Genomic DNA, 15,410 nt, shown 5'->3' on the forward strand with positions numbered 1-15,410 from the left:
CAGGGCATGTGTTCTGAAGAGTTGTGTGCAAATCAAATTTTATGTTGTATCCCATTTGGGTATATTAAGGAAGCGAGCTTGACATCTAAAGAGACTTCCTTTTAAACAGCATTTTTCTTTTTTACCATGTCACTACCCCTCTGAAACAAATCTAAAAGACGTTTTTGTCTATGGGATTTTATTAATGCAGAGTTCACTGGTACCACTGAGTTTATTAAAATAATGGAAGGACTGTTGCCCGTGTTACCAGCACGGCTTAGATGGCACGGAGTGCTCCAAACACTAAGGTGGTCTGAGATTTCTGGACAGTAATGGCCCAGGAGCCATTATAAGTGACCCATTACACATACTTCTGACTGATGGATTATTAAAGGGTTGGCTTGTGAGAATTCAGAAAAGAATTCAGTAGTCATGAGGAGTCCACCCAGAATTACCAAGAGTAAATCAGGACAGCCATCCTTATTTCTTTTTTGAGTGGACTTGGGGATAGATAGATGAGGTCAAGTGAATTTCTGTTTTGGGCAAATCATTTGACAAAGTCTACCCTCACTCACTTACGGATAAGATGCTGCCTGGCTGAAAACTTACTTAGATCCATGCACAGCCGAAGCTCTGGAAGCAATGATAATGACCAATTCTGCAGCTCCCTGAAGTGTAGTCTAGTGGAAGGCCACGGGCTCTGTGTTTGATCCTGGATATGTATTGACAGGCCGAATGAAGGCGTACAAGGCACACTTACCAAATTTCAAAAAGGAATAGCCATGATGCAAGAGACGGGATTTGAAGGCACACGTACACCCCCCTGGCCCACCCACACTGAGTATAAACACCCCAGTGCTGTAAGCCCTTACGGCTTTATGAGCAGAAAATCCCTTTTCTCAGGATTTCCTCTCCAGATACACCCTCCAAGAGTTTTGGCAACAGGGGAGGGTCTCGGATGTTCTGCCATCTCTCCACTGGGTGTGTGTGGGTGTGTTCTGCTCAGCTGCTCACAGGTGCTGCTCGGGCCACTGTGCCTGCGCTGGGAACCCACACAGCCCCAAGTTCAGACCACAGCTCACTCACTCTCGTGCCACAGGAATGCCCTCTCTGCTTCTCAGGACCTACTCTTTCAGAGAGGGCTCCTACAGCAAGCAGCTGGGCCCCTGGTGACACAGTTCTTTCCTTATACCCCAGAGCACGTGGGGCTGGCTTGGAGGGAGCTATGGGAGAGAAGGGGTCCAACAAAGCCATGTGTCCCTCCAACCTCAGCCAACAGCCACTTCGTCTGTCCCACTCTGCCAGACTTCTCCAGTCACCTGAATGTTTTGGGGCAGTTAAGACATTGCTCTGCTCAGTACACATGGCAGGACAACGTTTTACAGCAATACATGTAATGTAAATGAAAAGTCTTTCTAATGAATGGACCCTGAAGAGTCAAAGAATCAATTGCACTTGATGATTCATGGGAAAAGACATTAGGACTTTGGTTGACCTGAACCTCAATATTTGCCTGTGTTACGTGTCTTCTACATGACCTGGCAAAAAGTCTACGTAACCTGGCATTGCGACTAATGTGCAAGGAAATGGTCTATTTAGGATTTATGGAATTGCAACTTAAATGCTGTGTTCCATTTATGGAGCTGCCTTTCAGGAGAGAAAGACAGACAGACAGACAGACAGACAGAGGAGTTGAAGGAACAGGGAATTCTTCTGTAGGAGATGATAAGGACGAGTACTGCTGTCTGAGTGTTTGGGAAACTGGCATGTGGAAAATGACAGAAATGAAACCAGCAAGAGGTTATTATAGAAGGTGTCAGATTTTGACTCAACACAACAGCATACCATCTAACAAGTAGATCGCATTTTAGAACTTTTCCTAATGCCTCACGACTTTACAAGCAAAGAGCGGGTCTTAAGTAATCATTAAAATTCATTCATTCATTCATTCATTCATTCATTCATTCAACAAATACTTGTGTGTCAGGCACTGTTTTAGGTGCTGAGGACACAAAAATGAACAAACAGACAGAAGTCTTCCCTGTCCTCAGAAACTTATATTCTATTGTCAAAAAGCTAAAATCTAAACACAGGTAACATTTCCAAATATGTTTTCCATAAACATGCTCAGAACAATGTATGACAGTGTGTTGCTTTAGCTATGATGTTATTCTTAAATGTGCACTGGCTAAAATGACTCCCCTCGACATTTCCAGTTTGGTTTTGTACACGTACAGGAGAGAATGAAAGGTCACGTGGATGCCCGTCAGGCTCCAAAAGAATTCCACCCACTCAAGCCAGTGTGTCGGGGTCAAAGTGGTGGGCAGCTAAAAATGAGATCAGAACTTGTTGAAACTGGATAATAGTTACATGAATGTCCATGACACCATTCTATCTGTGTGTGTGTGTGTGTGTGTGTGTGTGTGTACACACATGTTCGAAATTTTGCATCATAAAATATTTTACTATTAAAAAAAGAAATTCAGCAACTGTCCCACATGGACACAGGAGGCCTCTTGAAGTCAAGGGTTTCCTTGTATTTAAAGGTTTAAACAACTTCAGCAGAAATAACTGTCCATCAGAAATGCTCTCACAATGACTTTTGTATCAAATAAGAAGTTGAAATGGACAACCTTAGGTTCCTTTGGCTACTAAGATTCTATATGCCAGTGGAAGATCTAAAGTATAATTGGAATCGAGTGAACATGGATTTGGGCTCTTTCCAAACATAGTACATGTGGATAGTGGTCTATCTATTCTCCAATGTGAACCCAATGGCATGAAACGAGTGTAGACCCTCATTTCCACCTGAGCACTTAATGACCATTTTCATAATTATTTCACAGTAGTTACTCTAAATCCTTTCTTCTTTTCGTTTCCAAAAAGACAGACTGCTTAAGCTGAAATAGACGTTTACAGCTATTGTTATTTTGCAATATCTGTGAATTTTAGCCCTTCCTCTTGAATCTTAGCTGCATGGAAGTTACCTTCAAGACAATGTCCACTTTCCCAGGAAGTATCACACATAACCTCTTTCTCTGCAGCTAATTTAGGTTCGCTCCCTGCATAGTGTCCTAATTACACCTTTGTTATCTGCTATCAGGTGACTCCCCTAATCAGCCAAGCCTGTGACCTTCTTGTGGCTCATTTAAAACGCTATGCAGAATCTGGGGATGCGTTTGACATCCAGAGGTAAGGCTGCTACATGGCTACATTACAGATGAGAAATTGCATTTTCCAACTGCTGCTTCTTGTAACAGTACATAATTGCTGGACTATTACCTCGGGATCAGCAAACTATGGAAACGCTAGAAGCTCATAAAAGCATGGGTGGACTAACTAATAAGTAGAAATGAAACCCATATGAAATATGAAGCAAATGTGAACAAAGCCCAGGGGAGGTGGGGCATTTTAAGGGAAGCCTTGCGTGGGGAGTGGTTTGGGGGCAGACTCGCCCTCTGACCTCTGCAGACCTAGGAGTGGCCAGGATATGCCTGGGTTTCTACAGAGTCCTGGGAGAAGTCCCTGTATTTCTGCTCCAAGGAAAATGCTTGCGCACCTCCGCCTGGAGCCATGACTTAGTGGCACACACCAGATTTAAACGGCTGGTGATCTGGCTTTTCTCCCAGTTGTCCTGGGCTTGGTCGTGGCTTACCACACATTAGGAGTACAGTGGGAGTGGCCCATCAGCCAGAAACTGCCTCATTCCTATTATCATTGCTAATAAAATAATAACATAGCATCACCAGCACTGAAACTCTACCATATTGTTTACAAAATCCTGTTTTACACAGTCTCTCTGGTCATGAGATGCATGAATTGACTAAAGACAAGTTGGGCACAGGAGCTAGAAAAACAAAGTAAACAACTCTTAAAACCCTCAAATCTTCAACCATTAGGATCAGATGCAATCCCATTTAGTAGTCAAATTGTTTGTGCCGGGGCAGGGAAGTGTGTAATCAATTGTAGAAATGTTTTCCATAAAAGCAGTCAAGATAAAAGAAGTCATCTGGAGATGCCATCTATTCCTTATGATTAGTTGTTGGCTGTAGAATTTAGGAAGAAAAGGAACTAAGTGGGTGCCTACATCAAGCCATGAAAATACACCTTTTAATTGTAAAAGGATAGGAATACCCAGTGGTTAGCCCTTTCCGAAATAACAACCTAACTACTTTGACAGCAAAAACAGGATCGTTCTGATTTAAATTGCCCATGTGGGGGGTAGTTTTCCTAGAGTCTAAGAGATTCGCTTTTCTGGAGCTACTGCCAGATACTTTTCCTTCTGTTTGTTTCTAAAGTGCAATGTGTGTTTTCCATAATAATATGTTCATAAAGCCGGTCCCAAATTTGTCTTGTATTTATTTGAGTGTGAAGGGCCCTGATCTCTTGTTTGTTGAGCTTACGAAAACTGTAAAATCATTAGGAGGAACCGGGGGCCAGAGCTAATGCAGACAGACAATCAGGTTGTTAATTCATCCATCACAATTTGCTCTACAGCAACTGACTGTTAGATTCTGGCCTTGCGTGGGCTCTGCACAGCTTTGGGGTAACGTACGTAGGCTTTGGGTCAACTATTTTCCCTCCTTCGCAGAGAGGAAGATTGAAAGCACTCTATTTGATATTTGACCATGTCTGGTTGATCAAGGCTGTCCAAAGCCTGAAAGTTGAGTGACACTCTACCCCCCTCCCTCATCTTTGTTTAGTTCAGATCCCCGGTTGTGTTTTATGTCTCCTGTGTCCTGCTGCCACTGCTTAGAGGGGCTACGCCCAGTGGGGTCTCCCACCACCTCACTTCAGACCTGCAGGAAGCAGGAGGACAAGGGTGTTGTCTCTTCAGGGGTGTGTATAAGGGTGGGCTGACTGTGGACTCCTTTCAAGATTCAAATGGTCCCTCTCCCATAGGTGCTACAGCTGCTACAGCACAGATGTGGTGGCCAGTGTCGCCTTCGGCACCCCGGTGGACTCCCAAAAGGCTCCTGAGGACCCCTTTGTCAAGCACTGCAGGCGTTTCTTTGCCTTCTCCATCCCCAAACCTCTCCTGGTTTTAATCTGTAAGTAGAACTCCTGATGAGGGCGGTCACACTGGGCTACTGCCTAGTGGGCAGACCCGGGCATGTGGGTGGTCCCAGGCAGCTCTCAGGACCCAGCCTCTGCCTCTAGGAAAGGGCACTCGGGGCATCTCTGGGAGTCACCCTGCAGAATCTGCCCTGCAGAGGCCTTGTCTTCCTGGATTCATGTAGGCTCTTCTTGTCACCAGCCTGGGGCTGCTTGTTACTAACACAGGTGGCCCTCGCCTCTCACCACTGCCATAGGGAGAACAGCAGCCAAACCCCTTGCTGAGTGTTGGGCATGCATTGTTTCAGTTAGTGGTTATAATCACCCTACAAGAAAGCTTTTTTCATCCCCATTTTACAGATAGGAAAACTGAGGCTTAGAAAGGCAATGCTGACACTGGAACCCAAAGCCTTTCATTTTCTCAGGCATATTTCTCCCCGCCAGCAAAATCCTCTGCAGAAGACTTCTCTGCTTGAGGCCCAACACATAGTGAACTAGAAACCACATGTGATGGGTGACCAATAGGTTACATAATTCTATGGAGACCAGTCCATTTATTTTACTTTAATTTTTGAAGTGAGTTTTTACCCTGGCCAATTTCAGTATCTTCTTGCTTTTATAGAAGTGTTGTTTTTATTGTCATTAATTATTGCCAAAATTTCTAACCATTTGCTGGGCTGCTGGAATCTATTCATTCCGCGGTCAGTTTCATTTCCACTTCCGAGTCAGTTTCCGTGAAAGCCCCTGCCACCTCCATCTGCTCCACACTGAAACTGCAGGAGGAGTTCCGAAGGGATCAAAGCAGGCTCCTCCTTCATCCCTCTCCCCTCCACCCCAGGGGAGTTGCTCCAGCCAAATCAGGCCCTCTTCCCATCAATCGCAGGGCAGGTGGTTTGTGGTTCTGACATCACAAAGCTGCTGCCCCTCCTCACTCTGAGCCTGCTGACCTGCGGTGTCACACTAATTCAGGATTTATCTCTTGAAAATGGGCAGAGCTTCCTGAAACCTCCGTGGGTTCAGAACCGCCCTCCCCAGCCCAGCTTACGCACAGTACCTCTGCATAGTAGGCCCACTCACTGTGAATGCTGAGAAGCTGAACTGAATGGAACTCCGCTGCCACCCCCCAGGAGGCGATAAGTGTCCCAGACCCAGGTAGCCCTGTCCCAACCAAGGGCATGGTGGCAATGGCTCAGGCTGCCCAGCAAGAGAGGTACCCACAGGGGAAGTGGCCATCATACTTGTCAGCTGCTGCAGCGGCAGTTCATGGGGACGATTCAAGTGGCAGCTCTGGGGACAATTATCCAGTGTGGGGAGGGGGAGATGGAAATGACCAGAAAGTTAAGAAAGTAGGTTAATTTCTAGCACTTGCTAAGACTTGAAACGTGGCCTGCCATCTGCTCTTTCTTGAAATACAAAGAGCCTAGGCTCTCATACCTAGGACATGGAAAATTATTAATAATTGATAAGCGTGAGATTGACTTCTCGAGGGCCAGGTGGAAGTGGGGTTTCAAGTGTACAAACGTTTATCGAGTGCTTACTGTGTGCAAGGAACGATGTGGACTCCAGGGGAGGGATAAGACACACCCCGGCTCCAAGGAACAGCAATTCAGGTGGGGAGACGGGCCTCCAAATGACTCTAATTCAAGGCCAGGTTTGCTTCCTGGCAACCGGCCTCTAATAGCCTTGGTTGATTATCGCCCCCTTTTCAATGCCACTTTTGTTTTTCTCTTTCAAGTATCATTTCCATCCATAATGGTCCCACTGGCCCGGATTTTGCCCAATAAGAACCGAGATGAACTGAATGGCTTTTTTAACAAACTCATTAGGAATGTGATTGCCTTGCGGGACCAACAAGCTGCCGAAGAGGTAACGTGTTTTACTAGGACACGGCTTCCAAATGGAATGGAACCTAATTTGGCATCACTGTCTCTTTCCTCTCTCTTCCCTCCCAGCCCCGCACACCACCCCATGCTGCCCTATAGTGGTCAGTCACTGAGAGCTTTCCAGGAGCAGTAGAAAGAAAGGAGAAAGGTTGAGGATGGGGCGAAAGAGAAAGTGAGAGCAGGTGGGAAGGATGGTGAGGAGAAGCCCGGAGCAATTTGTGTACACTCTGACATGGCGAGTACAATTAAAGCTGCCGCCCTCCCCCCCCAAACTCATGGCCTATTTCAAACATCACACCCTCCCAGCACAGGTTACAGCAGTGCCCAAAAGACTATTCTAGGTAAATGTGCCCACGTGTACTTTTCATTAGCATATTCTTTATGTTGAAATACAGCAAGAATGGAGTTTTACAGCACCAACGACATCAATATTGGGGAGGGGTTTAGGAAGCTGTCACCAAACCACTTTCCCTTTCCGCACAGAGGATGTTGCTACAAAATGTGTAGTTGGGGGGTCCTCTCCTGCTTCATCTGAGACCTAGAGATTTCTTTTCTCCTACAGGCTTGCACTATGCTTGGCACATAGTAGGAACTGAGTAAATATTTGTTGACTGAACTTGGCTGAAGGTAGAAATAGGAATTTTCCCTGTCAAGGAAAATAATTTCAATACTGGACATGCTCGTGCACATACCAGGCTATGCTTTATGAGTCTTGCTGCATTCAAGAAAGTTGCTTTAAAGGAAAAATAAGGCTGAAATGTCTTATCCTGAATTGACTTGGGCAAAATGAAGCTTTAAAAGCATTTCCTCAAAGGCTGAGTGGCTCAGAGGGATTGACAAGGAAAGGACGGGAGGTCCAATTGTTGCAAACTTGGCAGAGAATGAAATTGGGCTCAAGGCGTGGCTGGATGCGTGGAGCAGACTGGGCAGCAGCCTTCCCTGCACAGCTTTGTCCCTTGCACAGAAAAGGTGTCCAGGCCAGAAGCTGGGGAAGGTGTACACAGGCTCACGGCCCCTCGGCACACACACCATCAGGAACTCAACTTGATGCCCTTGGAGGTGTGGGAAGAATCAGCTACCTGTATCCTCAGCCTGGCTCTGTGGCCTAAAAGGACAGAATACGCTGATCCACGTTCATGCTTCTCCAGAGTGAGGCTGGAGCCTGGGGAAGGAGGGATGAGGAAAGCTCCATTTTTCAAACCTCACTGTTTCTACAAAGGGCTTCCTTATGTGTTTGGTCACACATATTCCCACCGTCCACCCCACCCCAATCTGAAACCCTCTGGCTATGGAGTCAGGCTGAAAATTCTAAAACTGTTGCACCGAATGGCTTACTAAGAGGTGAGGGGTTATTAAAGATCCAATTACTGGGATTGCCTCAAGCTTTTCCTTTTATAAACTCGGAGAGCTATTTGTTTCAAACAATGAGTTGATCTGAGAAAAACCTCCCAACCACAAATCCAGGAGTGCCTGTGTCAAGACAGAGCTATACAGTTACTAAGAAAACTTGCTTTAAACCCATCTAAACTCTGCAGACATTCCATCAAGCAGATGTGTGTTTGCGCAGTGGAAAATGCTGCACAGATGTTAAAAGGTAAATATTTTTCTAAGCTCTAGCCGATGGGTGGATTAGACACCTACATCTATCAGAGTGCGTATTTTTCTTGGATATGACCATAAACCAGCTCTGTTTTGGTCCTAAATGGGCAGTGTTCAAATAGCCTCTGTGATGCAGTGCAAATAAAAGAAACCCATCTGCACTAATCTGCTCTCCAGGCACCAGCCCTAGAGAGCAGCCCTTTCTGGCCTCTGTAGCTGGAGGTTACGACAGATTTCAATGAGATTCGAGGGCCCGGTAGCAGTCTGTCTCGGCCAGGAGGAGAGAACAGGATGCCAGCTACAGTTCTGCCACAGGAAAAATCCAACAGTTCGGATGTGGTGGTGCTTTCCCTCGCATCATCACACTCATCTCATTCCAGCAAAGCCACAGGCAGGCCTCAGGGACCACAACTCGATCGTACCCTTAAGTAGCAGCAAACGTGCCCACCAAGAGGCCCGGGGATGCCCTGAGGTCTTGGGCATCCAGGAGCTGAGGGTGGCAGAGGTGCTCACCTGCCACGCATGCCATTGTGCCCTGCCCTGTACCAGCTCTGTCCCTCGGGACCAGAGCTAGCAGTGGAGCCACAACCCAGATGTTGACGAAGCAGAAGGAAGGAAGCTGGGGAAAGCCAGCCATTGAGGATGCCAGTTGGAAAGCAGAACGAGCAGATCCAGGGCAGAAAAGGCAGCCAACTTGGCTGACCTTTTGCCATTCTCTCAGCTACTACAACCCGAGCAGGTTTGCAGGACACTGAGGCTCTGCCTCTTTAGTGTCAAGGTCCCTGACGCTCAGGCTTAGCTTTGAGCCCTTGCTGGCATCTCAACAGATACCTTCCAAGGCCACAGACCTGGGAAGCAGAGTAACTGCAAAGGTTTCATGATCCAAGGGTCCTGCTCCAAATGGCATCAGTTAGAAGCAAATCTAACACAGCCTTTCTCAGAATGCACCTCCTGCATTGCATTATTATTTGTGGAATTATTTCCTGCATACCTAACGTGCTCAGCACAATATCAGGCCCGGAGTAGGGATGGGGCACAGGGTTCTGCCCTGGAAACGCTTCCACTCTTATACAGGAAAAAAAGCAACCACGTGTGAAATAACAACTTTAAAGGATGGAATTAAGTGCTCCTGTGTGTGGCACAGATTATTAATGCAACAGAAATCCAGAAGCCAGTGAATTGAGACAATGCTGCAACAAATAATGTACTTTGAGATTATAATATTTTCTGTTGATGGTTCTGATACTAGCCTTTTGCTGTTTAATTCCACAAACTTCAGAAAAGAGTAATACATTGGTTGTCACTCATCACATTAAAGACCTTTACAAAGAAGAGATGGGCCAGGGACATACTTTGTCAGGGCTAAAGCAATATGTAAACGCTTCTATGGTTACAATTAGCAAGAGTGAAAATATAAAGAATATGCAAATGACCGATAAAGAAGGCAGGGGGAAATGGTAAGATAGCTCTAACCACTTAAATGGGGTAGAGGATTCCTGAAAACAAAAGGCATGGGACAGGAGGAGGATAGGCTAAGGGGTGCAAAATGCAGACTGGAGACTTTGAAGACAAGCATCACCAAAGCTAGTTCCCTCCCCCAGGATCTGTTAACTTCCTGCTTTGTGAGAAAAACATGGCCGCCCACAGAAGCCCTGAACTATGTATAAGTGAACAATGCCGCCTGTGCTTTGACTTAAATCTATGTCATGTTTTCATTGTATTATTGTTGGAAAATCAACCAACCAACCAACCAACCAACCAACCAACCAACCAACCAACCAACAGTACAAACACAGATAAAGTGAAAAATAAAGGCCCTGGGTTTCCCCACCTCCTCCTGCTCTCTGTGAACCACTGAGTATGGACGTTGTTAAATGTTTTCTACAAGCATGCATGGACACATATATGTAATTATGTATCTTGTACACTGTTTTTATAGAATTGTGCATACTGCTCTGCAACTTGCTTTTTTTTACTTACCAAAATGGCTTAACATCTTTCTGACTCAGCCCAGCTAGGACGGTTGTGTCCTCTTTAATGGCAGCATGACAGTCTGCCGTTCGCTGCACCCGTCTGTGAACCAGTGTGTACTGAGGGATATTCAGGGAGATTCCAGGTGCCTGCCATCTCAGATAACCCCACAACGAGAATCCTTGTTGCTACCCTGTAAAAGCTGCATGTGCCTGTCTTCTGTTGTGCTCCAAGCCCCACTTATGCAACCCTAGGGTCAAAATGGACATTTTCTTCTTTTGTCCTTTAGAGGCGGAGAGACTTCCTCCAACTGGTCCTGGATGCCCGACATTCTGCCCCCTCTGTGGGCATGGAGAGCTTTGACATCATCAGACAAGTCTTCTCCTCCACCGGCTGCTCAGTGAATCCTTCCCAGCCCAGACTCCTGTCCAAGCCTTTGACTGTGGATGAAGTTGTGGGCCAGGCCTTCCTCTTCCTCATCGCTGGCTACGAGATCGTCACTAACACACTCTCTTTCGCCACCTACCTACTGGCCACCAACCCTGACTGCCAAGAGAAACTTCTGACAGAAGTAGACCGTTTCAACGAGAAATACGTGAGTAAAGTTGGGTCCAGTGGTCCGTGTGAAAGCCACACACAACTGATTTTGTGTGTTCGTTGAAGTGAAACTTATTTTTAACAACTGCCTTGTTAAAAACACGTTCTAATTTTGTAAAATGAAACAGGGCCACTGCCCACCTTCATCTCTCTGGGTTAGCAAATAAAATGGAGTGTTCAGAACAACAGAGAAAAAAAAAGAAAAGTAAAATTGTGCACATGTCTATATTGTTTGGGGTGGTCCATGAAACCAGGCCTGGCTTGTGAGTCAGGGTCAAATGTCAGGGAGGGGGCAGGAGATGTGGTTTCCCAGTGTTCTGACTATTACGTCGCTATGCTCAGAGGGGCAGACCTGCTCCAGAAAATGGAGCCCAATTGGAAGGCAGGAGTGGGTATAAGGATGGGCCAATCGGAAGCAGGAGTGAAGATTGGGTGAACACAAAGAAAGAGGTCCATCAATGGACTCAGGTGAAACAGGGCCCGTCGGCACCAAGTCCAGATTCTGGATATTCCTTCTAAATGAGGTTCCTCCTTGTCAGATTTGAAACAAACTTTCAAGGGTGCTGAGTTAGGCTACTTTATCACACCATTTTTTTTCTGGATGTTTATGTGTGTAATGCTTTGACTTAGGAATTGTTGAAGAAAATCATTGTTTAAATTTGTGCTTTAAATGGAAGACCACCATAGTAGAATCCTTTCTATTACATTCTGATGTAATTATTACATTCACAATTTTGGGAGGTCGCCCTCTTCTGTTATGGGAACTATTAGAATTTTTTTTCCATTATATTGAACTGAAAACTGCTTCCCAGAAAATCCCACTTCTTCATCCCACCAAGAAAATAAATATGACATTAGCCTTCCTTTTCCAATGCATTAACTGTGCTACTAATTGCCTCAACCTAAAGTTCCATGATGTTATGACAACTGCCAAGCCAGGTTTCTCCAATCCCCTACTTGTACAATTGATTTGTTGAGCCTCGATGCAAGCATTTATATTTATCCTTATTATTGCTCAAGTCAGTCAAAATAATTTTGAATCTTGATTCTGCCATCTGTCATATTAGCAATTCCTCCAGCTTTGCGTCATCTGAGACTTGCTAAGCATGTCTCCTATTTCATCCAAGTCATTGATTAAAATGTTGAACAGGACAGGGCTTCGCTCCAGGTTGACATTGATCCATGAATCGATATTCTTTGGGCACGAAGTCTCAACAAGCCGTGAATCCAAATCACCCTGCTACCTGCTCCCACCTTCTAGCATATCCTATCTGATTGGTAGGTGGGTGGTTTTCATCATTGAAGAGGGGGAGAAGGAGGGACCGAAGATGATGGAGGTATATTACTACAAGAGAAATCACGGGAGCTGAAGGGCATATCTATTAAGATGTATTTGCTGGCAGGTAACAAAAGCCCAAACAAAACTGATTTAAGAAAAATGGAGAGCTTTTTAGTACAGATAATAGAGCAGCTCAGGAATAGGTGTGGCTGCTGGCAAACCTTTATCCAGGCCTCAGCGATGTGCTCAGGTCACAGCCTATGCTTCCTTAGTCCTGGGCCTTGTTCTGAGCTGTGCTTTTCTCTCGAAGCCCCAAGCAGCCTTCCAAGAACATTTGGACTATGGGCTTCCTTGCTCAGAACCAATGGAGAAAAGAGCGTCTGTGGTCCCAACGTCTCAGCGAGTCGTGAGGTGCACGCTGATGGGAACACTTAGGTCACTGCCCATTCTTGAAGCAACTACTGTGGGCCAGGGGAATGAAGACACTAATGGGGTTAAGCCCATCAATTCACCCCAGAGTCAGTCACGCTCAGGTTGTATGACTGAGAGCTTGGGAGAGCGCTTCCCAGAAGCAGCTCCTGCTGCTGTCCCAGGAAGGCAGTAAAGGCTGGTCACACGCAAGACTTATGCATTGAATGAGTGCCCAGCAGTTGGCAGATGTGGCAGTGGCTTAGAGAGGGGACAAACAGCTCTAACAGGTAGAAGTCATGATCTTCAGCTTCAGGGTATTTCATGGCCAGTTGAAAAACAAGAACTTATATCTACTAAAACAATACCTCCTTTTCGAATAAAACCCTCAGGCAATAGAAAGCAGCAATTAGTCAAGTCTAGAATGTGGGGTGCCCTGTAGAGACCACGGGGCTCTAGACGTCTTTCCCACCAGCTACATCATGACTACATCTCGTGTTCGTTTCCCGGGAGGACACAGGCAGTGTTTCCATGGGCTTCCTCTCCTCTGACAGGGCCTTCACTGACCATGGCCTCAAGGAGGATGACCTGTCTTACCAAACCCTGGCCTCCTTCAAATCACCCCAACTTAGGATGGGGGCTTCTTTCCCCAAAGGACCTCCTGTCACCGGGCTATGCAGAATGTTGCAAAGCACTGAGAGCCCATGGGCAAAAAAAAACCCCAGATTTTAGTAGGTCAAGTTTTTCAAACTTTAGTGTACATAAAATAAAACCATCTGGGAAGACCGTTTAAAATGCAGATCCCAGAGCCCCACACTTCGAGATTCTGGTTCCATAAGTCTTGGCCAGGGTTGAGGAACCTGTATTTTAAAATGACCGTCCCAGGGGATTTTGATGCCGGTGGTCCCTAGGTCCACTTTGAGAATGCAGCCTTCAACTCTGAGGGTCCTTTGTTTCTTAGAATAAAGAAAGCCCTGCCCGAGTATGCAAGCCTCCCAAGTCGTTTTCTTTCTCTAGGTAACAATTGGGACTGTTTCTGAGAAACGGGAATACATGGAGGGTATCTTTCCTAAAAAATAAATTGGGTAGTCACAATAGTGTTAAGAGTTATATAGCCTTGCATATGGTAAGCACTCAATGAATATCGTAGGTCCTCTTTTTTTCCTTTTTTTTTTTTTTTACTATAATCAGAGTTCTGTTAATATAGGCCATCTGTCAGGACATGGAGGCGCAGATTATATGTTCACACATTAGATATTTTCCTGAAAATTTGCATGTAAAGTATGACTTGTTAGAATTTCCTGCCGTTTTCCATTCGACAAATATTTCTTGCGTGCCAGTTCATGCCAGACTTGGGCTCCAGACACTATACCCAAGGGTCTTCTTCCACGATGTCCCTGTCGAGTCCCACACAGCTCATCAAGTGGCTTTCCTTTTTTTTTTTTTTTTTTGTCATGAGATCGTTGGATTTGAGCTCTGGACTCCCTTTTCCGAGTCACATCCTTTTACGGCAACACCCTACGAGAATCTGATGAAAGCTCTGTCCCTCTCCTCAAGAAAAAGAATTTATATGTATGTGCGCTGTATTGGTTAGGATTCTTTCTGTTGACAGTGTTAAAACATTCAAACCAGACTGGCTCAGGTTGTTGACGGCTCACATATTAGCAAAGTCGAAACAGTAGGGCTTGATGCAGGGGTTCAAAGTCTGGCACTGGGACCCCGGTTGTTTGCTCTCCACATGGAATCTTGTGTTTTGTCTGATGATTTCTTTTAAATGTGCTCTGACAAATTTCTGTTCTCTTTCCTTGATGAGACCTCGGACAGATCTCAAAAGTCTCTGGTCCCTTTTAGGCATTAAAAAGTCCAGACCAGTCTGGTCCGGTTGAAAATGTCAGTCTCAGATACAGCTGAATACGCTTGCGTCCCCTTAGCTCAGGCTGAGAAAGCTGCCCCGAGATAGGGGTGCTGTCTGTTCTCCTCCCTCCTTTCTCTCCTCACGTTGCCCTTCTACATCCCCTAACCTGTTATAGGAAGTGGATGAATGACTACTAGGTGGCCAGAAAACAGTGTGCCCACCATGTACACAGAATCTGTGGTCCACAGATTAGAAGCTCCCACTTTCAAATTGCTTGTTATACAATCCCACTCACGTTTCCTCTGAACATTTAAAAACTACCGTTTCCAAAGTCAGAGGTGTAAGTCCAACAGTGCCTCGTACTGCCTGCTCTTTTTTTTTCTTTTTTTGTACTTCTAAATGATGTGTATGGCTTGCTCTTATGTACTTCTTGTAAATGACATGGCCACTGCATACCAAGTGGCCTGTAATTTCCACAGAGCCAGTCAACTGCTTCCTTGTTGGTTAGCATGACGCCCGGACTGACAAGTGGCCTTCATGCATCCTTCCCCAGTCAAGAGGTGACATTGTCAGAGGGGAAAGTCAGTAGTTCAGGTGCTCACATTTAGCAGAAATGAACTTTTGGCATGTATAAGGATACTCCAAAGTCTTCCTTCACTGTTGGGTATTATCTTGTACACATTTTACAACTCACACATTCTGTCTGGTATTACCCCCTCTCTCACCGCCTGTTTTGACCCAAGTGGCCTTGATTTCTTTTTTCCTTTTTGGGGTATAGATTTCT

General features: G+C 45.6%; 1 protein-coding gene across 1 annotated transcript in view; it reads left to right on the plus strand.

The window, feature by feature from the left end:
* The window catches only part of TBXAS1 (thromboxane A synthase 1), a 132,280-nt gene that overhangs the window by 80,084 nt on the left and 36,786 nt on the right, over nt 1-15,410 (plus strand). The window contains exons 6-9 of the mRNA XM_081038536.1: nt 3,083-3,171; nt 4,882-5,030; nt 6,770-6,900; nt 10,777-11,082. Coding sequence (XP_080894662.1) covers nt 3,083-3,171; nt 4,882-5,030; nt 6,770-6,900; nt 10,777-11,082 — 675 coding nt within the window. The remainder of the gene's footprint in view (nt 1-3,082; nt 3,172-4,881; nt 5,031-6,769; nt 6,901-10,776; nt 11,083-15,410) is intronic.

This window comes from Rhinolophus hipposideros (genome assembly GCF_964194185.1).
Source record: "Rhinolophus hipposideros genome assembly, chromosome: 25".
NCBI lineage: Eukaryota > Metazoa > Chordata > Mammalia > Chiroptera > Rhinolophidae > Rhinolophus > Rhinolophus hipposideros.